The sequence below is a fragment of the Leucoraja erinacea genome, chromosome 14 (assembly GCF_028641065.1).
Source record: "Leucoraja erinacea ecotype New England chromosome 14, Leri_hhj_1, whole genome shotgun sequence".
Taxonomy (NCBI): domain Eukaryota; kingdom Metazoa; phylum Chordata; class Chondrichthyes; order Rajiformes; family Rajidae; genus Leucoraja; species Leucoraja erinaceus.
In genome coordinates this window covers 44,948,859-44,975,695 of record NC_073390.1, presented here as the reverse complement: position 1 = coordinate 44,975,695, position 26,837 = coordinate 44,948,859, and the positions used below count along the sequence as shown (strand labels likewise).

At 45.8% G+C, this 26,837-nt stretch overlaps 1 protein-coding gene across 1 annotated transcript in view; it reads right to left on the bottom strand.

Annotated features, from left to right (window-relative positions):
- Nucleotides 1–11,739: 11,739 nt before the first annotated feature.
- The window catches only part of LOC129703672 (transient receptor potential cation channel subfamily V member 6-like), a 32,305-nt gene continuing 17,207 nt past the window's right edge, over nt 11,740–26,837 (bottom strand). Inside the window, exons 10-16 of the mRNA XM_055646316.1 lie at nt 24,335–24,421; nt 22,602–22,678; nt 20,661–20,826; nt 19,122–19,188; nt 17,405–17,673; nt 15,055–15,164; nt 11,740–13,453 (exon numbers count right to left, since the gene is read on the bottom strand). Coding sequence (XP_055502291.1) covers nt 13,297–13,453; nt 15,055–15,164; nt 17,405–17,673; nt 19,122–19,188; nt 20,661–20,826; nt 22,602–22,678; nt 24,335–24,421 — 933 coding nt within the window. The 3' untranslated portion in view covers nt 11,740–13,296. The remainder of the gene's footprint in view (nt 13,454–15,054; nt 15,165–17,404; nt 17,674–19,121; nt 19,189–20,660; nt 20,827–22,601; nt 22,679–24,334; nt 24,422–26,837) is intronic.

Below are 26,837 nucleotides of genomic sequence, written 5' to 3'. Positions count from 1 at the left end.
CGACCGGCCGTGATACCTGTGCGGGTAAGAAAGGCCCGGTCCTCTCGGCCGTCAACAGGAGTGATATTTGAACGTACGGTACGCGCACCCTTCACCTAACTTTCGACTCCCGCTCGTATAAGTGAAAATTTATCGTCACAAATGTCGCCCAGCTGCTCACAGGAGCCGATTTCCTGCGTATGTTCTCTCTCGTCATCGACTTGCGGGGTGGTCATATGGCCCCGTGGTCAGACATTGGCCCCACAGCGCCGCGCAGCCGACCCCCACCTGTCCCGCAACTAGATGCCGTCGCCGAAGTCGAGGGCCCGTTCGCCACCCTGCTTTCCCCGAACTGCTGATGCTCCGTTTCAGCAGGGCACCTCCCCGCCACGGGGTTGTGAACCACATCCCCACCGAGGGCCCCTACGGTGCATGCTCGGGCGCGCCGCCTGCCGCCGGACAAGCTGCGAATTGTCCGGGATGAGTTCCAGCTGATGGTCCTACAGTCCGTGGGCCTCCCCACTCCGTATGGTCCTGAAGGCATCTGGGGGGTGGAGGCCATCTAGCGATTACAGGCTCATTAACGAGGTGACCACGGCGGACCATTACCCGGTGCCTCACTTGCAGGATTTCTCGGCGCACCTCGAGGGCACCACTTTCTTCTTGAAAGTGGACCTGGTCCGGGGTTATAACCAAATCCCCGTCCACCCCGATGACATTCCCAAGACCACCACCATTACTCCGTTTGGCCTGTTTGAATGGCTGCGAATGCGTTTCAGCCTGCAGAACGCCACTCAGGCGTTCCAACGGCTTACGGACCAGGTCGGACGGGACCTGCCTTTTGTCTTCATTTATTTGGACGGCATCCTGTGGCCAGCGCTTTGCAGGCAAAACATGTTTTTTTTTTTTTTTTTTTTTTTTTTTAATATTTTATTTTATTAGAAGTAAGCACAGTCATATGGCACCAAAGTGCCTAATATATATTTTCATAATACATTTTATGTACAACTTCTTTTTTTTTGTTACATTGAAAAAAGATGAGAATAAGAAAAAGAAGTTAGATAGTAAAGGATAGAAAGATGTGAAATATATAGTGTGTGAAGAAAGAAAACGAGTAAATGAAGAAAGTTGAGAGAGAAAATAGTGAAAAGAAAAGGAGATCATTATTTATAATCTTGACCAACCCTCGTCCAGTCCTGAAACCGTTATTTTTTACAATTGTGTTGCACCATATGATTCCAAAAAAACGACGAATGGAGACCAACTCGTTATGAATTGGTCTGATTTATCCATTAGGAGGAATCGCATTTCCTCAAGATGAGCGGTGTCCAACATACTTGCAATCCACATTTTAAGCGTTGGTATTGATGTACCCTTCCAAAATTTAAGTATTATTTTTTTTGCTATTATTAAACCATAGTTAAGGAATAGATTTTGAGATGTGTTCAATTTATTCCCATCTTCCATTACACCAAATATAATCATTTCAGTATTAGGTTCCATTCTTGTCTTGAATAATTTTGTAAGTATTTCAAAAATATCATTCCAAAATCTATAAAGTTTTATGCAGGAAACTAAGGAGTGTGTTATAGTTGCCTTTTGGGCTAGACATTTATCACAAGTGGCGGATATATTTGGATAAAATTTGTTCAATCTTGTTTTTGAATAATATAATCTATGTACAATTTTAAATTGAATTAGATTATGTCTTACATTAATTGAACATTTGTGAATATATATCAGGTATTTTTCCCATTTAACCTTCGTAATTTTTATCATTAATTCCCGTTCCCACTCTTCTCTAACTACCTCTGTCGATGGTAGGTCTATATTCAGAATACTATTATATAAATAGGATATTAATTTTTGTGAGTCAGCTTCAATATTCATTGCTTCTTCCAATAAGTCAGGAGTTACTTTTTGATATCCTTGTATATATTTTTTCACGACATCGCAAATCTGAAGATATTTAAAATATTGGTTGTTTTTCAATTTAAATTTTAATTGTGGTTGTTGGAATGATAGTAGGTTTCCCATTTCGTACATATCCCTGATCCTTCTAATTCCGAGACTTTCCCATTGGTTATATGTCTTATCAATAAGAGATGGTTTAAATAAAGGGTTATTCGCTATTGGCATTAACAGTGATAGATTTCTTAATTTTAAAGATAATTTTATTTGTTTCCAAATTCTTATTGCACCATATATAATTGGGTTCTTCTTATATATTGTGTTATTCAGTTTTTTTGGGGAGAAGAGGATCGTTCCTATATTACAAGGATGGCAATCCTCCTCCATTTTTATCCATTCTGTCTGTTGGGTAGAACTATCCAACCAATAAATCATATTCTTAATATGCACTGCCCAGTAATAATACATAAAATTCGGGCAAAACATGTGAACCACCTTCGCCTTTTGTTTCAGCGGCTACGGGAACATGACCTTGTAATTATCCCTGTGTCAGTTCGGCCTACGTTCCATTTAAATTCTGGGACATCGGGTTACCCCACGGGGTGCCACGCCGCTACCCGCAAAGGTAGAGGCCATTCGGCAGTTTTCCCCGGCCTATGGCCGTCAAAGGGCTGCAGGAGTTTATCGGTATGGTGAATTTTTACCACCGTTTTGTGCCGTCAGCCGCTGCCGTCATGCGCCCACTGTTCCAGCGCCTGGCGGGCAAACCGCGGGACCTGGTGTGGTCCGACGAGGCAAGTGCGGCGCTCGAAGAAGTGTTGGCTAATGCCACTATGCTGGTGCACCCAAGTAAGTCTGCCCCTACAGCGCTCACTGTCGACGGTTCAGATGCTGCCGTTGGTGCAGTTCTGGAGCGGTTCGTTGGCAAGCGCTGGCAGTCGCTGGTATTTTTCAGAAGGCAGCTGCGGGCGGGCTCCAGAGTGTAAGTACAGTGCTTTCGATAGGGAACTGCTGGCGCTCTACCTGGCTGTCAGGCATTCCAGGTATTTCCTTGAGGGATGCGCCTTCACTGCTTTCACGGTCCACAAACCTCTTACGTTCGCCCTAACCAAAATCACGGATCCGTGGTCCACCAGGCAGCAGCCTATGTCTCTGAATTCACGACTGATATTCAGCACGTAGAAGGGAAGCTTAACGTCGTGGCCAACGCCTTGTCCCGTCCCGCCATTCCCTCAGTTTCGGCTCTCGACCAAGGCGTTGACTATGGTGAGCTGGCAGCGGCGCAGCAGGCTGATGCCAGTATGGCTGACTACTGCACCACCGACTCGTGCCTCCGGCTAGCCGAGGCACCTTGTGGCGCTGCTGGTACCCGGGTCCTGTGTGATATCTCCACAGGACGTGCCCGGCCGGTCATTCCCGTCTGTTGGAGGCGGCGGGTTTTCGACGAGGCGCATGGTTTATCCCACCCGTCCATACGATTGACTTCCGCCCTCGTAGCAGGTGGCTGCTTGGGCCCGCGCCTGCATTCCGCACCAGACTTCCAAGGTTCAATGTCATGTGCGGCCTCCCGTGCAGGATTTTGCTGTCCTGGAGGACAGGTTCCTGCATGAGCATGTGGATCTCGTGGGTCCCCTACCACATTATCGAGGTGTCACACACCTGCTCACCATCGTAGACGGGTTCACAAAGTGGCCGGAAGCCATCCCGCTTTCCGATACCTCGGCCGAGGCAACAAATGACCGCTTATCACCCGCAGGCTAATGGACGGGTCGAAAGGTTCCATCGGCACCTTAAGTTGGCGCTGAAGACTGGGTAGACCAGCTGCCTTGGGTCCTTCTGGGTATTCGTACCGTGCCTAAGGAGGATTTGGCTGCCTCCTCGGCCGAGCTCGTTTATGGCTCGGCTTTGCGGGTGCCTGGGGATTTCCTGCCTGCCGCCCGTGTCCAGGAGGTTTTGGCCTCAGTGTTGCTGGCCGAGCTTCGTGAAGCGCGTTGGCTCCTGTCCCCACTTCCAGACGTGGGTCGTCCGCGGTGCGTGTGCCCGCGGTGTTACAATTGTGCCTCTGTCTTTCTCCGCAGGGATGCTCACCGCTCGCCACTGCAGCGGGTCTACGAGGAGCCATTTCGAGTGCTCGGGCCGGAGTCTCCATGTTCACGTTGGACGTGGGGGTCGGTAGGAGTTCGTTGGCCGCCTAAAGCCCGTCCATGTGGACAGTGACAGCCTGGTGAACGTATCTACACCGCGTGTAGAGGTTGTCCGCCGGACGTTCTGAGCACCCCTGTTCCCGACTTTGTGTCTCCGGTCCCCGCTGTTACGCCCGCCCCGCATCCCAGAACAACACGTTCCGGTCATACTCGGGTTCCGTGCATCGGGTTCTGGGGTGGGGGTGGGGGGGGGATCTAGCGGCACCTGCTGGTGCTCGCATGTAATCGAACCCTGAGGTTGGGTTCCTCGAACACGTGACTCTGGGAGGGGTCGGGGTTTCGCACGTTTACTGGGCTGTGCCCAGATAGTCGATCGAGACCACCGTTGTGGCTAGACCTGTATTCAGAGCGTTTGTTAGACTCGTTGTCATTGAACAGTTTGTGAAAAATCCGACCTTTGTCTGCATCCGCCAAAATATAATGCTACACTAGTCAAGGTATAGACTGCCACCTAGCTCACACTGTGAATGGGATTAATTTGAATCATTTATACAGATTCAACAAAATATGGGCTTGTTGACAAGACAGCAGGCTGTTGAAACTGATCTGAACAGGAATTGCAAGCAACTCAAAAAAACACCAAAAACAAGGTGACTTTGAGACATGTGGCTTTTAGTTGTATGTTTCATTCTATGTACATTCCGTGTTGTTTCAGGTCCCAGCGGCTGGCTTCAGCAAGTAACGTGCGTCAGATATCAATGGTGTGCAATAGGACGTTCTTTTCAGGAAGGAGATGAGGAGACATTTCTTTAGTCAGAGGATGGTGAATCTGTATTCTTTGCCACAGAAGGCTGTGGAGGCCTAGAATGGATATTTTTAAGGCAGTGGTAGATAGATTTTTGATTAGAACGGTTGTCAGAGGTTATGGGGAGAAGGCAGAATGGGGTTCGAAGGGAGAGATGGATCAGCTATGATAGAATGGCAGAGTAGACTTGATGGGCCGAATGGCCTAATTCTACTCCTATCACTTATGATCTTATGATTTATGGAACTATTTCTGCTGCTCATTTACACATGCATTTTAATACATGGTGCAGATCTGTCCTCAGGAGTAACCCAAGTCCCTTCCAAAAGGAGTAATCATGGATTCTGACCCCTTCATCCAGTCTTTGGGTTTAATTGAGCTTAGAGATACAGCATGGAAACAGGCCCTTCGGCCCACCAAGTCCGCACTGACCAGTCATCCCCGCAGATTAACACTATCCTACACACATTAGGGACAATTTACATTTATACCAAGCCAATTAACCTACAAACTGTACGTATTTGGAGTGTGGGAGGATATTGAAGATCTCGGAGAAAACCCACGCAGCTCACGGGGAGAACGTACAAACTACGTACAGACGGCACCCATAGTCGGGATCGAACCAGGGTCTCCGGCGCTGCAAGCGCTGTGAGGCAGCAACTCTACCGCTGCGCCACCGTGGCTGCCCGTGGTCATGTGTACAATGAAAAGCTTTTGTTGCGTGCTAACTAGCCAGCAGAAATACATTACAATCGAGCTATTCACAGTGTGCAGATATGTGATAAGGGAATAACGTTCAGTGCAATGAGTTATCCCACTTTCAAATCCTGCCCACGCGGGGCAATTTACAGAGGCCAATTAACCCACAATTAACCCAATGTGGGAGGAAATTGGAGCTCCCAGAGAAAGTACAAGTGCCACACAGACAGCACCCGTAGTTGGAATTGAACCTGGATCTCTGGCGCTTTGAGGCAGCAACTCTACCACTGCGTCACTATGATGTCCAACCTAGAGACAAGGTGGCATGGGCATCAGCCCAACTAGGCTCTAAATCATGTGTCATTAGGTCATGTGTACACGGATAGGAAAAATTTAGAGAGATGTGTGCCAATTGAGGACAGACAGGACTAGCTTAGATGGGGCATCTTGGTCGGCATGGACGAGTTGGGCTGAAGGGCCTGTTTCCGTGCTGTGTGACTATGACTCTAATTCAGTGTTTTTCCATTTGAAGAAGTTCCAAACAAGTAAGAAACGTTAAAACATGTTGGGGGGGTTTCTGTCACATAGAGAGTGATTAATATGTGGAAATACACTGCCAGAGCAAGGAATTGAACTGAGTTGAGCAGGCTGCAGCTGGGACTGTAAAATGGTCCCTAAATGGCACCTCTTACATTTAGACTCAGTGGGCGGTTCTGTACATTCTGTACTGACCAAGGTGATTGTGCTTATGTACGGGGATGGTCTTGTGGAGCTGTGTACCAAAAATGTATTTCACTGTACCTGGCACATGTGACAATAAAGAAACCATTCACCATTCAACCATTGACCATTGAAGCATTGAGCTATTGACCTGTTGGCCATTGAACCATTGACCATTGAAGCATTGAGCTATTGGCCATGGACCATTGAACTATTGAATCATTGACCATTGAACCATTGACTATTGACCATTGACCTGTTGACCATTGAGCCATTGACCATTGAACCATTGTCCACTGAACCATTGATCTATTGACCATGAACCATTGAACTATTGAATTATTGACCATTGACCTGTTGACCATTGACCATTGGCCCATTGAACCATTGACTGTTGACCATTGAAGCATTGATCATTGAACCATTAATAGACTTAGATTTACCACGTTTAAGAGGCATTTAGACAGAGCAGTAAACAGGCAGGGTATTGTCCAAATGCTGGCAAATGTAGTTGGTGAAGTTGGGCAGAACAATGGCATGGATGTGATGGGCCAAATGGCCTGTTTCTCTGCTGTACAACACTGGGACTCTAATCACTGGGGTAATTATTGTGGCTAAGTCATAAAACCCTTTGATAACACAAACTTTACACAACATCAAAGATGTGTCGGTGAGATTGTGGTGGTGTTACAAGAGTATTATTTACCCCCACGAGCAGGACATTGCAGTTAGTGAAAGATAGCAGCCTGAACTACAGCAGCTGCAGAAGTACCTGTCTGACTTCATTTTTACTATCAACAGAACTGCTGTAAATACGGCCCTGTTTTATTCTCTTGTCTTTTTATTATGACACAAATAGAGAAGGTTGTGTAGTATTTACCATAACTTAGCCGGTTAAAGATATATCCGCACAAACTATTGCACAAGTGACCAAAATTTGCTGTGAATTTTAGTTTGGTTCAGTTAAGTTCAGAGATACAGTGCGGAAACAGGCCCTTCGGCCCACCGAGTCCCCGCAGACCATCGATCCTCGCACATTTACTCAAGCCTACACACACTAGGGACATTTTACACATATACCAAGTATACAAACCCAAGCCAATTAACCTACAAACCTGGACGTCTTTGTAGTGAGGGAGGGAACCGAAGATCTCGGAGAAAACCCACGCGGCCATGGGGAGAACGTACAAACTCCGTACAGACAGCACCCTGGGTCAGAATCGAACCTGGGTCTCTGGTGCTGCGAGCACTGTAAGGCAGCAACTTTACCGGTGCGCCATCGTGCCAACCTTCTCTTAATTTCTCTGAATTAAGTAATTCGAAGGTAGAAGAAAAAGGAATAAGTTTCCCTGCCTTCCATTCAGTAATTATTGAGATATGTGTAGAAATCATGGCCCATGTGTAGAAATCTTGGCTTGCTAATATTAAGAATTTCCTTTTGTGTGTCTGATCTAATACTGGCATGTTTCAATTGCTGTAGATACCCCCGATATCAAAAATATAAATTAGATAAACGATAAATATTAAAAAGATAAATAAGCTACACATCTTTGGAGTGTGGGATGAAACCGGATCACCTGGAGAAACCACACGGGGTCACATGGAGAACGGACAGAACTCTATACAGATAAGCACCCGTAGTCAGGATCGAACCCTGGCCTCTGGTGCTGTAACGCAGCAACTCCACCGCTGCTCCACCGTGCCATACATTTTAAACCTAAACTATTCAGTTACACAATTCCATTATTAAATTAATATTGTTTTGGAAATTGTAATTAATAACATAAAATGCCGGATGCATCATAATGTCAATTCCTGGGTTAATTTCTTGAACCAATACAAATTATGATAAAATCCTTTCACAGACACCATCTGGAAACATTATTTTTTGATTCTCCAACAACAGGTATTTCCTGGCCTGCTGAGTATTTCCAGCAACTTCTGTTTTCATTTATAATAAAAGGTCGAATTAACGAGGACAGGAGGCGGATTAGGACAATGGATGCTAGGATTCATCACCGCAACAAGGGAAAGATTGTAAATTATTCAATATTATCGTCGAAAAAATGCTCGAACTTACAATGGTTTTAGATATTTAGCTCTTAGGGCTAACGGAATCATAGAAACATAGAAACATAGAAAATAGGTGCAGGAGTAGGCCATTCGGCCCTTCGAATATGATCATGGCTGATCATCCAACTCGGTATCCTGTACCTGCCTTCTCTCCATACCCCCTGATCCCATTAGCCACAAGGGCCACATCTAACTCCCTCTTAAATATAGTCAATGAACTGGCCTCAACTACATTCTGTGGCAGAGAATTCCAGAGATTCAGCACTCTCTGTATAAAAAATGTTTTGCTCATCTCAGTCCTAAAAGATTTCCCCTTTATCCTTAAACTGTGACCACTTGTTCTGGACTTCCCCAACATCGGGAACAATCTTCCTGCATCTAGCCTGTCCAACCCCTTAAGAATTTTGTAATTTTGTAAGTTTCTATAAGCCTTAATAATTTTGTAAGTTTCTATAAGATAGAAAATTACAAACATATCTTTCTCTCCAAATCAACGGATATGGAGAGAAAGCAGGAACGGGGCACTGATTTTGGGTGATCAGCCATGATCATATTGAATGGCGGTGCTGGCTCGAAGGGCCGAATGGCCTAATCCTGCAGCAATTGTCTGTTTGTATGTCTATGTCTCTATATGCAGAGAATGGAAGGGTATGGATCACATGGAGGAGATTAATTAAACATGGCTTCATGTTCGGCACCAACAATGTGGGCCGAAGGGCCTGCTATACTAAACTAAACTAAACTAAACTAAACTAGACTAGATTAAACCAGACTAGACAAAACTAAACTAAACTAAACTAAACTAATGATGGATACTGAGAGAGACCAAGAGTTGGGGGACAAAATGGCCGCCTCTCACTTGTTGCCATGGAGATGTAGTATTGCCTCGGTGGCATCATGGTTGTGGGCAAGAGATGTGCCAGAAGTGAACGTGCTCCATTTCTACAATATCGCAGTGGGGGAGATTGCTGTCGACAGTAGAGTCATCGGCAGGGCTGTGACGAGGTTTCCACGCGAGGAGTGAATGTGGAACGGGACTGGTGTAGAGACAGACCTCAGGGAGACGCAGGAAGGGACCGTGCGGTGGTCGTGGATGAGGTCGGCGCGGCCGTCGATGAGGGTGCCGGCGGTCAAGGACGGGCCATGTGGGAGCTGGAGGACACACTGCTGGGAACAAAGGAGGACCCTTTGGCGTGGGAGGACTGCCGTGATGGAGGGGAGGTGGAGAACAATGGAAGCATGGGGGTACTTTGTAACTTGGTCTGTACCCTTTATGTGGTGACTATTTACATACCTTGGGTATGCAGGTAAAAAAATTCACTGTGGCTTGTCACATGTTACGATACAGTATTCATTCATTCATTCATTCAATGATTCATTCATTCATCCATTCAATCATTCATTCATCCATTCATTCATTCATTCATTCATCCATACATTCATTCATACATCCTCTTGCATCCCAAAACCCACGTGGAAAGTTCTGAACGTGCTTCTTGTGGCCAGGATGGACAGAGACCTGCAGGGCTGAACTGATTCCATTCACTGAGATCAACCTGCAAATAGCTCGTAGCAAATACATTCAGGACTTCTGCAAATTTGAGAAGTACTTGTTGCAACTGCATCAGAACCTTGATGGAAGTATGAAATTATGAGTTCAAAGTTCAAAGTTTGAGTTCAGTTTATTGTCACGTGTACTGAGGTACAGCAAAAAGCTTTTTGTTGCCAGTCAGCGGAAAGACAATACATAATTACAGTCGAGCCATCCACAGTGTAGAGATACATGATAAAAGGAATAGTCGGTTCTCTTGGATGGTTCAGTTGCCTGATGTGAGAGGCGTAGACAGGATAGACAGTCAGAACCTTTTTCCCAGGGTGGAAATATCCAACATTAGAGAGCATAGCTATAAGGTGAGAGGGTGAAAGTTCAATAGAGATGTGCGGGGCAGGTTTTTTACACAGAGAGTGATGAGGGCTTGGAAGATGCTGCCTGGGGTGGTGGTGGTGGAGGCAGATATGACAGTAGCTTTTAGACAGGCACATGGAAGTGCGGGGAATGGAGGGATATGGATCATGTACAGGCAGATGAGATCAGTTCAACTTGGCATCATGTTCAGCATAGACATTGTGGGCTGAAGGGCCTGGTCCTGTGCTGTGCTGTTCTATATTCTAACTAGCCAGGGTTTACTGGTGATGCCAGTGAAACCAAGAGGTGGCACAATTTTCTAACCATGTTGTTGACAAAGGTCCCCCTTTGTTGGTCAATGTTTCTGTCCTCAGCTTGGGAGAGGAGGTAAGGAATCACGTGAGCGTACTTTTTATTTTCTCTCCCAGAATCTTGACTTATTATCCCCTCCTTTTTTAATTTGGAGATACAGCTCGGAAACAGTTCCTGCGGCCACTTGGCCCGCGCCAACCAATGATCACCCCGTAGACTAGTTCTATCATGCAACCCAACGGACAATTAACGGAAGACAATTAACTTACAAACCTGCAGGCCTTTGGAATGTGGGAGGAGACCGGAACGCCTGGAGAAAACCCATATGGTCACAGGGAGAACGTGCAAACGCCATTCAGACTGCATCCGTAGTCAGGATCGAACCTGGGTCTCTGGTGCTATGAGGCATCAATTCTACGGCTGCACCACTGTGCCGCCCTTTGTTTCTTGAAACTCCTCCTAATGTGGAAGTGGAACATTATTCTCCAATAGAGAATCCAACAGAGTCAATGCCAGAGGTTCAGGTTCGATCCTGGCTACGGGCGCTTGTCTGTACGAAGTTTGTACGTTCTCCCCGTGACCAGCGTGGGTTTTCTCCGAGGTCTTCGGTTCCCTCCCACACTCAAAAGACGTGCAGGTTTGTAGGTTAATAGGATTGGTATAAGTGTAAAAAATTGTCCCTCGTGTGTGTGTGTGTGTGTGTGTGTGTGTGTGTGTGTGTGTGTGTGTGTGTGTGTAGTTTTAATGTGCGGGGATCATCGGTCGGCGCGGACCTGGTGGGCCGAAGGAATTGTTTCCGCGCTATAACTCTAAAATAAAAAAATAAAACAAAAAAATACCAAGAAGACTGTTACTGATGGTGATCTGACCAGATTCAAAGTGTCTTTGGTATAACTTTGTATAGGTTGGTATGGGGCAGATGTGCGGGTTTGATTGCTTCAAGTGGTATTAGACTCGTATAGCACAGAAACGCCTTTCAGCTCATCTTCTCCATGCTGCCTCAACCATAGTACCTACCTTCTCTGGGCAGTTCGTTCTATATATCCACCACCCTCTGAGTGAAAAACCTGCCCCTCAGGTTCCTATTGAATATTTCCGCTCTCACCTTAAGCCGATTCCCTCGAGTTCTTGATTCCCCTCTCCTGGGATAAACACAGTGCATTCACTCAACAAATGACGTCAGATGCATAAGTGTATTTTTTTTAATTTTTAAATAAATGCAAAGTGATACAGAGTGAATTTTGAAAACATTTTCCACATCCACTCTATCCAAGCCTTTCGTTATTCTAAGCATAGTTCTCAGCATTGTAGCATTTCAGTTTTGGAGACAAAGTCCAAAGTCCAATGTCCTGGTGACTCGAAAAATAATTTCACTGCATTTTGCAGATGTGACAATAAAGCACCATTGAACTATTACAGACAACTCTTGAACCTATTATAGACACAAAATACTGGAGTAACTCAGCGGGACAGGCAGCATCTCTGGAGAGAAGGAATGGGTGACGTTTCGGGCCGAGATCCTTCTTCAGACCCCTCTTCTAGAGCCTATTAAACAGACTGGCAATTTACCTTATAAAACACAAACTGAAGTTGAGTCCTTCATCATCTCATCAGAGCTAATTGGGCAGCAAACACGGGTCAAATTTGTTAACGGGAGGGTTGAGAGAAGCCACCTATAATTGAGGGGCATCTGAAAAATAGTCTGGAGTGCTGGAGTAACTCTGCAGGTCAGACAGCATCTCTGGAGAACATAGATAGGGGACGTTTTGGATCGCAACACTTCTTCAGTTCTGCAGCTGTAAAATGTCAGCTCAAAATGTCTGTGGATATTTTTAAGGCAGAGATAGGTAGATTCTGCCGAGGGTTATGGGGGGAAGGCTGGAGAATGGGATTAGGAGGCAGAGATGGGCTATGATTGAATGGCGGAGTAGACTGGATGGGCCGAATGGCCTCATTCTACTCCTATAACCTGTGAACGTGAGAATTTGTATAGCGTAGAAACAAAGAACTGCAGATGCTGGTGTACCCGGTGAGTTACTCCAACACTTTGTGTCTATCTTTTCCTCTACAGAATAGATCTCTGCAACGGACGGACAGGCAGCATCTCTGGATGGAAGGAATGGGTGACGTTTCGGGTCGAGACCCTTCTTCAGACCTCTGCAGTCTGCATCTGTAGCCCCTTCCCACACATATCTCCACAACAGTTCATTTCAAAAGCAAACAATGGGTGGACGTGAAGAGTGCTACAAACCGGAAGGCAAACATGTGGATTTTAGTAAGTGGTTACAGACAAGAAACTGAAAATTGATCCCCCACAGACAGCACCCACAGTCATGGTCAAACCAGGCTCTCTGGCGTTGTGTAGCAGCAACTCTACCGCTGCACCACCCCGTTTACACCGCCGGAGACCCAGGTTTGATCCTGACCTCGGGTATTGTCTGTACGGAGTTTGTATTTTCTCCGTGACCACGTGGGTCTCCTCCGGGTGCTCCGGTTTCCTCCCACACCCCAAAGACGTGCAGGTTTGTAGGTTCATAGGCCAAGTGCATAAGGAGTGGACGAGATAGCGGGATAACACGGAGCTAGTGCGAACGGGAGATCGATGGTCGGCGTGGTCACGGCGTGCCGAAGGCTCTATTCCCATTGCTGCACCTCTAAACATTCGAAACATATTCCATAGTGCAGGGAACAAAACCGATAAAGATATTTTGGGCTCATCAGTAGTGATCCATGTAACACAAACGCTGCTAAAATGTCGTGGACTCTGATGAATCTCTCATGCTTATGATTTTTGCCAGATTTTTCCGAATTGCATCCCAACCCAGGTGATGCGAATACTTCTGTGCATCTAACGCTGGCACCTGCACCTTCGTCCCCACTGTTTCACTCAGAATTTCCTCAACCCTGTAATAAAGAAGGTTTTAATGAGAAGAAATTTGCATTTGGAATTCATAAGTTCATAAGTTATAGGAGCAGAATTAGGCCATTCGGCCCATCAACAATATTCCACCTTTAAAAAAATATATATAGTTCTAAATTGTTAGCATCAATAGTGGTTACAGCATTTATGTGCAATGCATCCCATTGTTCACTTGTAATTGTGAGTGGCTACATCTATCCTGAAGCTTGTTTGTTACCCACCCTGTTAACTTGCCCCCGACATAGAAATCAAAGGTACATAATTTGCTGCTGTGAAGGAAACAAAATTATCCATGTTTTCATAAGTTCACAAGTGATAGGAGCAGAATTAGGCCCTTCGGCCCATCAAGTTTATGTCCGCTATTCAATCATGGCTGATCAATCTCTCCCTCTCAACCCCATTCGTTTCTGCCTTTCTTCCCGTAAACCCTGACATCCGTACTAATGAATTGAATTGAATTGAATACCTTCATTGTAATTCAGACCTTATGGTCTGAACAAAATTTCGTGCGTGCAGTCATACATACAATCATACAATAATAAACAACACTAAACACAAATTAACATCCACCACAGTGAGTCCTCCAAGCACCTCCTTCCTCACTGTGGTGGAGGCAAAAATCTTAGGGCTGCCGTCTCTTCCCTCCTCTTCTCCCTCTGCACTGAGGCGATACCCCACCGGGCGATGGTACAAACAGTCCCGCGGCTCACCGAACCCTGCAAACGGGCCGGCCCAAACACCGCGGCCCGGGGTGGTCGAAGCTGCCGCCCTCCAGTCCAACAGTCAATATCACTCTGAATATATTATCTATTATCGACTGAATCCTATCAAATGAATCTTTTGAAAATCCAATTCATTACATCCTCTACATCAAGGGATCCCAACCTGGGGTAAATCTCACTGACCCAGGGGGTGCATTTGTTGATTCTGGATTTGTACATATTTTTTCTCATTGACTGACTGTGTTTGGTTCTGGTATACCGGTATCTGTTCATCATTAGTTGTTCATAAATAAGTGAAATAACATGCTCTATTAAAGTTGCCAGGGGTAAACAGGACGGAAACAGTTGGGAATCCATGCTCTACATTTATCCAGTTTACTCTCTCGTTTACACAACACAATATAATCAATAACGCTCATAAGTTGCCAAGAATTAGGCCATTCAGCCCATCAGGTTTACTCCGCCATTGTAATGGAGTCAATGTGTAGGCAGATGAGATTAGTTTAACTTGGCGCTATGTTCAGCACAGACTTTGTGGGCCGAAGGGCCTGTTCCTGTGCTGTGCTTTTCTAGGTTCTTCATTCTAATAGTAATAAGTTGGCACCAAGATTTTGATTTCAATGGTCATTCATAGAATGGCCTTGTTGGAATCTGGGCTTGGAAACAGAGCATTGGAAGAACTTAACAGGTCTGACAGCATCTAGGCTCATGAGGTTAGAAGTTCTAGGAGCAGAATTAGGCCATTCGGCCCATCAATTCTACGTTCTATCTTTCGCTCTGAACGCCATTCTCCTGCCTTCTCCCCATAACCCCTGGCACCCTTAAAGGTTAGGATAAACGTTGCAGTGAGGTTTTTGGATTACCCAATGTACCACTTGTTATCCTCAAAGCCCAAGGATCTTCCAGGCACTCCTGATCGGATTTTTAGAAACACTGGCACCCTTCGCTCTAGAAGCAGGATCGTAGCCGCGATCTGTAAGAGGAGAATTAACCATTTAAAGTCAAAATCATGGCACGTTTTTTGCTATTGCCATTTCAGACATTTGAATACAAATCGAATAAAAGAAATTGGAAAATGGCCATACGAATCATGATCCACCATGCTCGTTTAGTTTAGTGTTGTTTAGTTTATCGTCACGTATACCGCAGTACAATGAAAAGCTTTTGTTCCGTGCTAACCAGTCATGGGAAAGACAATACATGATTACAATTGAGCCATTTACAGTGTACAGACAGATACATGATAGGGGAATAACGTTTAGTGCAAGGTAAAGTCAGATCAAGGGTAGTCCGAGTGTCACCAATGAGGTAGATGGTAGTTCAGGACAAATGCCAAATGTGGGATCAGTTTCATCGTGGATGGTGGATTTTGTCTCTGGGACTATAACACTGTAATGATGTAAAATTAAATTCTACACTTTGTAAAGACACAGCAGCCCTGGTGAACATGGATAGGGGGCATTTCGGGTCGAAACTCTTCTTCAGACTGCTGACTTCAGGACAGAAAAGGTTTAGAGAAATACGGGCCAAACACATACAGGTGGGACTAGTGCAGATGGGGGCAACTTGGGTGGGATGGACAAGTTGGGCTGAAGGGTCTGTTTCGATGCCATGGCTCTATGACCAACTCTATCTGCCTGTACATAATCCATATCCAAAATGTTCTTAAATACCACTGTCGCATGTACCTCCACCACCACCCCTGGCAGCGAGTTCCAGGCACTCACCACCCTCCGTGTAAAAGAAGAAGGCTCAGTGTTCTAAGTAGGACCTGGCAGGTGAGAGCATTGCTGTGTGCTGCTGCACCTTGATGTATAATCACACCCAGAGACTCTTGCTCAGAGTAGTCCCAGGAACCCTTTTGAATGAGGTCACTTCTTTATGAGTGGCCCTTTCCCTAATTAGGACTGACACAATAAGCCGGGGTAACCCAGCGGGACAGGCAGCATCTCTGGGGAGAAGGAATAGGTGACGCTTTGGGTCGAGACCCTGCTTCAGTTTCTCGATCGGAAACGTCACCCATTCCTTCTCTCCAGAGATGCCGCCTGTCCCGCTGTGTTTCTCCAGCATTTTTGTGTCTATCTTTGGTGTAAACCAGCATCTGCAGTTCCTTCCGACGCTCTTGTCCTAACTAGTTCAGTTTAGTTTATTATTGTCACGTGCACTGACGCATGCAGTGAGAAGCGTTTGTTTGCGTGCAGTTCAGTCAGCGGAAAGACTAGACGTGGACACCATCAAACCGCCCACAGTGCACAATTCCGCCAGGGTTACCTGACAACCTCACTATTAGGGCACAGAAAACTTTGGCCATAAGTGCAAACATCTTATAATATACATATAACCTTTTATCTGGAGAGTCGAGATACCGCAGATGCTCAAATTTGGAGTCAAACCAATCTGCCAGAAGAACTCAAGATAGACACAAAATGCTGGAGTAACTCAGCGGGACAGGCAGCGTCTCTGGAGAGAAGGAATGGGTGACATAGAAACATAGAAACATAGAAAATAGCTGCAGGAGGAGGCCATTCGGCCCTTCAAGCCAGCACCGACATTCATTGTGATCATGGCTGATCGTCCCCTATCAATAACCCGTGCCTGCCTTCTCCCCATATCCCTTGACTCCACTAGCCCCTGGAGCTCTATCTAACTTTCTCTTAAATCCATCCAGTGATTTGGCCTCCACTGCCCTCTGTGGCAGGGAATTTCATAAATTCACAACTCTCTGGGTGAAAATGTTTTTCCTCACCTCAGTTTTAAATGACCTCCCCTTTATTCTAAGACTGTGGCCCCTGGTTCTGGACTTGCCCAACATTGGGAACATTTTTCCTGCATCTAGCTTGTCCAGTCCTTTTATAAATGTATATGTTTCTATAAGATCACCCCTCATCCTTCTAAACTCCAGTGAATACAAGCCTAGTCTTTTCAATCTTTCCTCATATGACAGTCCCGCCATCCCAGGGATCAACCTCGTGAACCTACGCTGCACTGCCTCAATCGCAAGGATGCCCTTCCTCAAATTAGGAGACCAAAACTGTACACTATACTCCAGATGTGGTCTCTCCAGAGCCCTATACAACTGCAGAAGAACCTCTCTACTCCTGCCGATGTTTCAGGTTGAGACCGTGATCATAACCCTAAAGGATACAACGGTTAGTTTAAGATATTAATTATCTTGTATAGTATATAAAGTAAATTTAAAACCACAACGCTTACTTGCACTTTCCACAGTTCCTCCCTTTCATACGCAATTCTCCAGTATGTATCGTCCATCATTGCGATCAACAGGTTTAAGAGCAGAAGATAGACAAAGATCATGTACAAGACATAGCCAACATATATGATACTGGGAGTTGGCTTGTCATACGGAACTGGGAGGTCTATCAGGCCCATCATCAACTCAACTGTGGTGTACATGGTCATGGAAAAGTCCCTGAAGTATGGATAATTCCTCAAATCCAGAGTCTGAAACATAATATAAAAAGCTGCAAAATAAAAGGGAAAAGAGTCACGTACGTTGATTGTACAAAAGGTGACACAAAGTTCAGGAGGCAGCATCTCTGGTGATTATGGATAAGTAACTGTAGAAAGGTCCCAACCCAAACATCACCTATCCATGTTCTCCTGAGATGCTGCCTGACCCGCTGCGTTACTCCAGCACTCTACGTTTTATTTTGCAAACCAGCATCTGCAGTTCCTTGACTCTATGTTAATTGTACATGCTGCTACATTCTCCATGAGGGATGTTATTCTATTTGCAACTTCAATAACCATGCAATTTTAACACACTCATGGGGCGGCACGGTGGCGCAGCGGTAGAGTAGCTGCCTTACAGCGCCAGAGAACCGGGTTCGATCCTGACCACAGGTGCTGTGTGTACAGAGTGTGTACATTCTCCCCGTGACCACGTGCTCCGGTTTCCTCCCACACTCAAAGGACGTGTGTGTTTTTACGGGGATCGCTGGTCATCGCGGACTCGGCAGGCCGAAGGGCCTGTTCCCCCGCTGTATCTCTAACCTAAACTACACTAGATCCAATATCAAGGACTCTTCTAAAATTGGAACTCAAAGGTTCAGAATTTGCTGTTTACTTTAGTTTAGTTTAGTTTAGTTTAGAGATACAGCGCGGAAACAGGCCCTTTGGCCCACCGAGTCCACACCGACCAGCGATCTCCGTACATGAACACTATCCTACACACACTAGGGACAATTTACATTTATACCAAGTCAATTAACCTATAAACCTGCACGTCTTTGGAGTGTGGGATGAAACCGAAGATCTCGGAGAAAACCCACGCAGGTCACGGGGAGAACGTACAGACTCTGTACTGATAGCAGCCGTAATCGGGATCGATCCCGGGTCCCCGGAGCTGCATTCGCTGTAGGGCAGTAACTCTTCTTCTGTGCCACCGTGACCGCCCATCAGTTCATTGATAACCAATATGTATCAACTAAAAGATAGACACAAAATGCTGGAGTAACTCAGCGGGACAGGAAGATTCTCCGGATGGAAGGATAGATCTGGATAGACTGACTCCACCTCCCCCCCCCCCCCCCCCCCCCCCCCCCCCCCCCCCCCCCCCCCCCCCCCCCCCCCCTTCCTCCTTCCTTCCCAATCCTTTCCACTCATTACTTTAATGTCATGTTTCATGTATTTTGTGTTTTATGACTGTTGGCAGATCAATTTCCCTCCTGGGATCATTAATGCTCCATCGTATCGTATTGTATAATATCGTAAATGGGTGACGTTTCGAGTCGAGACCTGCCTTCAGACCCGAAACGTCACCCAATCCTTCTCTCCAGAGATGCTGCCTGCCCCCACTGAATTACTCCAGCATTTTGTGCCCATCTCCAGTATAAACCAGCAGCTGCAGTTCCTTCCTACCAGGTATCGACTGAATGTTGTACTTAACGTGTCAATGTGAAACACATACCGGAGGTGAATCCCGTGATGCAGATGAGCACCAGACAGCACCATTGCATAAAATCACCAAAAATGATCTGTAAAGGAATAACAAACCATTAATGGAAAAAAAAAATCAAAGACTTGAAGGCATACGTTCAAGGTGAGATGGGCAAAGTTTAAAGCAGGTATACGTAGCCTTTTTTCTTTACACAGGGTGGCGAATGAATGGAACTCGCTGCCAGGGGTGGTGTTGGAGGCAGATATTATAGTGGTGTTTAAGAGGCTTTAAAAGGATAAGCACGTGGATATGCAGGGAATGGCAGGATATTGATCAGGTGCAGGCAATTAGAGTTGATCCTGGCATCATGTTCAGCACAGACATTGTGGGCTGAAGGGCCTGATCCTGTGCTGTACTGTTCCATGTAGAGGAAGGAACTGCAGATGCTGATTTAAACTGAAGATAGACACCAAATGCCGGAGTAACTCAGCGGGACGGGCAGCATCTCGGGAGAGAAGGAATGGGTGACGATTCGGGTCGAGACCCTCCTTCAGGCTGATGTCACGGGAGAGGGAGATACATAGATAAGGAAGTGTAAGGTGATCTCCATTCCCTTTGTCCTGTTTGCACACCATACACTTCTTTATCTATGTATCTCCCTCTCCCTTGACATCACTCTGAAGAAGGGTCTCGACGCAAAACGTCACCCATTCCTTCTCTCCAGAGATGCTGCCTGTCCCGCTGAGTTACTCCAGCATTTTGTGTCTATCTTTGGTGTAAACCAGCATCTGCAGTTCCCTCCGACACTTCTCTTTCACACGGTGACAAGGTTCTTTCACAGGGTGTTAGTGACTATCTATGCTTCTTGTAACTTTATATGAGAAGGTAGATGATATTATTGAAAATGATTTAGGATTTGTATTGGCTTAGGTTTATTACAGTCACATGTACTGAGGTACAGTGGAAGGCTTGGCTTTGCACGCTATCCATAGAGAGCAGATATGCCTTACGCAGATACAATCAGTTCAAACTCAAGTACAATAGGCAGAGCAAAGGGTAATGTGGAGGAAGGAACTGCGGATGCTGGTTTACACCGAAGATAGGCACAAAATGCTGGAGTAACTCAGCGGGACAGGCAGCATCTCCAGAGAGAAGGAATGGGTGACGATTTGTGTCAAGACCCTTCTTCAGACTGATGGTAAGGGAGAGGGAGATACGTAGATAAGGAAGTGTAAGGTGTGAAAACAGAACAAAGGGAATGGAGACCACCTTACACTTCCTTATCTATATATCTCCCTCTCCCATAATATCAGTCTGAAGAAGGGTCTCAGCCCGAAACGTCACCCATTCCTTCTTTCCCAAGATGCCGCCCATCCCGCTGAGTTACTCCAGGATTTGTGCCTATCTTAGAGCAAAGGGGAATGTACAGAGTGTGGAATATACAGAGCTCAGGTGGAGGCGTCAATTTAAACCCGCCACCGGTGAAAATGCTGCTCAGTGGAGACAATTATTTCAAAATATTCCAATTTTTTTATATCTCTGCCAAATTAGTTTGCTTGGCTTTCCTACCTTTTGGATCATAATGGAAAATTGCCCAAGCATCTTAAATCCACGGGCAAAATAGATGGTGTTGCACCAGCCGATGATCAGAGCCAGGGAAATAGGAACAGCTTCCTCAACGTTGCCGAGAATCCTCATGATTACTGCCACGGCAATCAGAAGGGAATAACAGACCCTGGAACAACATTACAACTCATCACGCTCGGTACAGGAGAGTGAGTCATGCATTGGTTTTACATAAACAGGGCACCACAGTGGTAGAACCGCACCCTCACACCGCCAGAGTCCCAGGTACGACCCAGGTCTTGGGGGCTGTTTGTGTGGAGTTTACACACTTTCTCGGCGTCCATATCGCTGCTGACATCTCCTGGACGGACAACACGACAGCGGTCATCAAGAAGGCTCAGCAGCGGCTGCACTTCCTGAGGGTCCTCAGGAAGCACAACCTGGACTCTAACCTGCTGCTGACCTTCTACCGCTCGTCCATCGAGAGCCTGCTGACATACTGCATTACAGCATGGTATGGCAGCTGCACCATGGCAGACAGGGAGCGGCTTCAGAGGGTAACCAGGACAGCGCAGAGGATCATTGGCTGCCCTCTCCCCCCCCTGATGGACATCTACACCTCCCGCTGCCTTAGCAGGGCAAAGAAGATCATCAAAGACAGCTCCCATCCTGCGTTTGGACTGTTCGACCTGCTGCCCTCTGGAAGGCGCTATAGGTGCATCAAATCCAGGACAAACAGACTCAGGAATAGTTGCTTTCCGAGAATTATATCTACTATAAATTCAAATTCACACATGCACTGACTACACCGCCCAACACGGACTTCCATCTGTATATATGTATATATGTATGTAGTGCCGCAGAATGTGTGCACCTATTCCCCCCCCCCCCCCCCCATCTCCCTTCTGTTTTTTGTTTCTTCTGTTTCTTGTTTTTTGTGCTAAATTGTATGTATGCACTGAGTACGAGCAGCTTTCAGTTTCACTGTACATGTATAGTGACAATAAATGGCATATCTATATCTATATCTACACGTTCTTCCTGTGACCCCGCGGGTTTCCTCCTGGAGCTCCGGCTGGTTTCCTCCCACATCCCAAAGGCGTGCGGGTTTGTAGGTTACTTTGGGTTTGTAGGTTAATTGCCCCTGGTGTGTGCGGGTGGGTGGGCGGAGTGGATGAGACAGTGGGATAATATAGAACTAGTATGGTCGGGGTGGGCTCAGTGGGCCGAATATTCCACGCTAAAACTAAAATTACATAGCAGGAAAGGCTGGATTACAGGTGACTGGTTCACACACTTCAGGATAGATTTCTGAAGTCAAAAATCCAGGGAAAAGTACAGAATATAGTTGTAAAACTTCCAGGGACAAAGTCCAATGCCCACAATGGGGTAGAGGTGAATCGGACTTTAGCTTTTGGAAGAACCATTCCAAAATCTGATAACATATTGTCAAGTGTACTGAGGTACAGTGAAAAGATTTGTTTTGCTTGCTATCCAACCCGACCAGAAATACCATACATAAACACAATCAAGTCAAACTCAAATACAATAGGTAGAGCAAAGGGGAAGAAGATGTGTGTGCATGTGAGTGCGTATGTGTTGTGATTAGACTAGTGGTCTTCACCAGATAGAAGCTGGCCAGGGTCTGACCTCCCCAGAGGAGCATGGGTGAAGCTCAACAGACTTGGTACTGGAGTTGGGCGTTTCAATGCCAGCGTGTGGAGATGGGGGCTCCGCCAGAGCCCAGCCTGTGAATACGGAGCAGAACAACAGACGATCAACCATGTCATCTCTGGGTGCCCGCTCTACCACCCACCAGATGGAGCTCAGAGTCTGGCAGACATTGACGCAGAGACAACAACCTGGCTGCTCAACACCCGGCTTGAGATCTTTGGTTTATTTATTTAATTCGCAAGAAGTGTAAAATTAGGTCATTATACTTACAAGAGTAATGGAAAAGGCCCTCCTATTGAAGTATTCCCTAAATAATTCCTTGGACCAATCCTATACAGATAAGGGATCTGCAAAAATAACATAAATGTTGAAGAACATGTTCTCTTAAGAAGGAAACAAGCTCAAATGAAGCTATTGAAACCGTCAATGGATCTTACATCTTATAATTATACTACTACATAGAAACATAGAAACATAGAAAGTAGGTGCAGGCCCTTCAAGTCAGCACCACCATTCAATATGATCATGGCTGATCAACCAGAATCAGTACCCCGTTCCTGCTTTTCCCCCATATCCCTTGATTCCATGTCCTAACTTTCAATCTATCCTGCACATAAAACAATAAATAACATGTGATGTTTTTCCTTTTTGTTTCCTTCCTCTAGTTTATTGTCCCGTGTACCGAGGTACAGTGAAAAGCTTTTGTTGCGTGCTAGCCATTCAGTGGAAAGACAATACATGATTGCAATCGAGCCATTTACATGATAAGGGAATGACGTTTAGTGCAAGGTAAAGCCCGATCAAGGATAGTCCAAGGCTCACTGAAGTGGTAGATAGTAGTTCTGGTTGTGGTAGGATGATTCAGTTGCCTGATAACAGCTGGGAAGAATCTGTCCCTGAATCTGGAGGTGTGTAATTGTAGATTTATAGTCGCTCTTCTCGTGGTGGTGTGCAGCTGTTGGTGCCTCACGGTACCAGTAACCCAGGTTCAATCCTAACCTCTGGTGCTGCCTGTGTGGAGTTTGCATGCTCCACCTGTGGATTTCCTCCGGGTGCTCCAGTTTCATCCCACTTCCCCAAGATGCACAGGTTGGTATGTGAATTGGCCACCACTTGGTGTGGAGGGCATGGAATTTGGGGGGATGTTCAGGAAATGCGTGTGGAATAAAGTGAGTTTAGAACAAATGGCCACTGGGTGGTAGCCACAGACTCAGTCAGCTGAAGCAGCTTGTTAACAATCTCTACGATATAGTGCATGATAAAAAAAACTATAACTCGGTATATTTAACTGCTCAACAAGAATGATCAAATTCTGCTCCGATGTCATAGAATCATAGCGTCATCCAACGTGGAAACAGGCCCTTCGGCCCAACCTGCCCACACCGGCCAACATGCCCCTTCTACATTAGTCCCACCTGCACACATTTGGCCCATATCCCTCTCAACCTGCCCTCTCAGTGCACTTGTCCAAATGTCTATTAAATGTCATGATAGTACCTGCCTCAACTACCTCCTCCAGCAGCTCGTTCCATACACCCACCGCCATTTGTGTACAAATGTTACCCCCTCAGGTTCCCATTAAATCTTTCCCCCACCCTCAACTTAAGCATATGTCTTTTGGTACTCGATTCCTCTACGCTGGGCAAGAGATTCAGTGCGTCTACCCGATCTATTCCTCTCATGATTTTGTATCTCTCTATAAGATCATGAATAAACAAAAAGAAAAAAAAAAAAGTTCAGTATATATATACATGTGTGTGTGTATATACTGTATATATGCATTTGCGGTGTTGGCTTGAAGGGCTGAATGGCCTCCTCCTGCACCTATTTTCTATGTTTATACCTAAATCCTATATCTATACCTATATCTTCCTCCCCCCCCCCCCCCTCCCTCACCTTAAACCTATGTGCTTAAGTTCTTGATTTTGGTTCCTTACTCTGGGCAAGAGACTCTGTGTCTTATGTTCTGATGCTCTTTAACAACTCAAAGGTCTGTGACTCACCTCACTGATCAGTATTACCAATGCTCCAATGATGGTAGTTAATTCACCGACAAGTCTCAAGAAGTCTTCTTTTGTCTGATAGGATTCCTAAAAGAATTCACTTAATAAAGGATCTGGGTTATTGCAAAGGGAAACAACTATTGCATACAAAATTACTAAAACATAACTCGTATAATGCTTGGCATTGGTGCATTTAGAATTGCGGGATGCAAGCAGAAGCCTCCACGTGGCACAGCCCAGGCAATACTGACGACAGAAACTGTACCACAGTGACTGACTGAAGTAGCCAATTCTGCAACCACCGACCGTCAACCGTCACTGCCCGACCGGAAAGACGTGACAAAGCAGATGGCCGGACACGAGGAAGAAGATTTAGAATTGCATCTGGAAGTTCACCTCAAGAATAATACAGGGGAAAAGGCAAACGCAACTGCTGATGCTGGTTTACACCGAAGATAAACACAAAATGCTGGAGTAACTCAGCTGGACAGGCAGCATCTCTGGAGAGAAGGAATGGGTGACGCTTCGGGTCGAGACCCTTCTTCAGTCTGTTTTTTTAATTGTCTGAAGACTTTGTGTCATCTTCAAATATATTCAGCCATGTCATTCTTATGTATGCAAAGCCGATTCATTTCAGCTGCAGAGGGAACATGCATTACCATTACCATTATAAATATGTTTTGCTTCGAACAAAATTATGCTTCATCGGATGTAATATTTGGCATGAACAAGTCACTATCCAGATAGGTTTGTTCCAACTGGTCCAAAGGGATTATGCACCTTCCAATAGACCTTTCAAAGGAAAATCACACCCTCCACAATATTAGCCACATGTGCTGGAGTAACTCAGCGGGTCAGGCAGCATTTCTGGAGAAGATGGATAAGCAATGTTTCAGGCTGGTATCTTTCTTCAGATCCAAAACAAAACGAAATATCGCCTATCCATGTTACCCAGAGATGCAGTCTGACCCATTGAGTTACTCCAGCACTTTGTGTGTGGGGTTTTTTTGTAAGCCAGAATCTGCAGTTCCTTGTGTCTCAGCTGGCTCGGACTGATTTTCGAACAAGATGATTATTTTCAAATATTCAGAACTGTGATCAATTGTATTTCTGAACAATTTGCTAATCGGGGGTGGTACGGCGATCCTCGACTGGACTGTTTAGTAAGGAGAGTAAATTTAAGAATATGGGGTAAGCCATTTAGAACAGAGACGAGGAAACCCTTTTTCTCACAGAGAGTGGTGAGTCTGTGGAATTCTCTGCCTCAGAGGGCGGTGGAGGCAGGTTCTCTGGATGCTTTCAAGAGAGAGCTAGGTAGGGCTCTTAAAAATAGCGGAGTCAGGGGATATGGGGAGAAGGCAGGAACGGGATACTGATTGGGGATGATCAGCCATGATCACATTGAATGACGGTGCTGGCTCGAAGGGCTAAATGGCCGACTCCTGCACCTATTGTCTATTGTCTATTGAGAGAGTTTCACTGTGTGTTTGTGCTTAGCACATGTGACAGCAAAGCACCATTAAACCTGGTGCTGTTTGGCATTGCAGGTGAGGTGAAGGTTCACTCGCACCTCCTCAAGCTTCACCCACTGATTCTCTCCGTCCCTCCCCCACCCTAATTTCACTGTCCTCCTGATTCATTTTTCTGAAATATCCGCCTCGTTGTCACCTTCCTCCCAGCCAACAATGAACTATTCTACATTTCCTTGACCGTCGTCTGCTTTGATCTGCCCTTTTCACACCTTACCCTGCCACATACCTCTAGTGTCCCTTTCCCCATGACTCTCAAGTTTGAAGAAGGGTCACAACCTGTTCCTTCTCTCCAGGGATGCTGCCTGTCCCACTGAGTAACTCCAGCGCTTTGTGTCTTTTTTTTTGATAAACCAGATTCCGCAGTTCCTTGTGTCTCAGCTGGCTCTGTCCGATTTTCGGACACGATGGCAATATTAAAATATTCAGAACTGTGATAAAAAATCTCCACAGTTTTAACATTTATCCCCCATAGATTCTTTGGGGAAAGGGATAACTAAATCATTCAATATTTATTTCCTGCAAACTTAAAGTGATATAGTGTGAAGTGTGAAGAAGGGTTATTTAAGAAGGAGTAAGCCATTTAGAACGGAGACGAAGAAACACTTTTTAACACAGAGAGTTGTGAGTCTGTGGAATTCTCTGCCTCAGAAGGCAGTGAAGGCCGGTTCTCTGGATACTTTCAAGAGAGAGCAAGATAGGGCTCTTAAAGATAGAGGAGTCAGGGGATATGGGGAGAAGGCAGGAACGGGGTACTGATTGTGGATGATCAGCCATGATCACATTGAATGGCAGTGCTGGCTCGAGGGGCCGAATGGCCTACTCCTGCACCTATTGTCTATTGTCTATTGTCTCAACCTATTCCTTCTCTCCAGAGACGCTGCCTGTCCCGCTGAGTTACTCCAGCAGTTTGTGTCTATCTTGAGTTCTTCTGGCAGATTGGTTTGACCCCAAATTTCGGCATCTGCGGTATC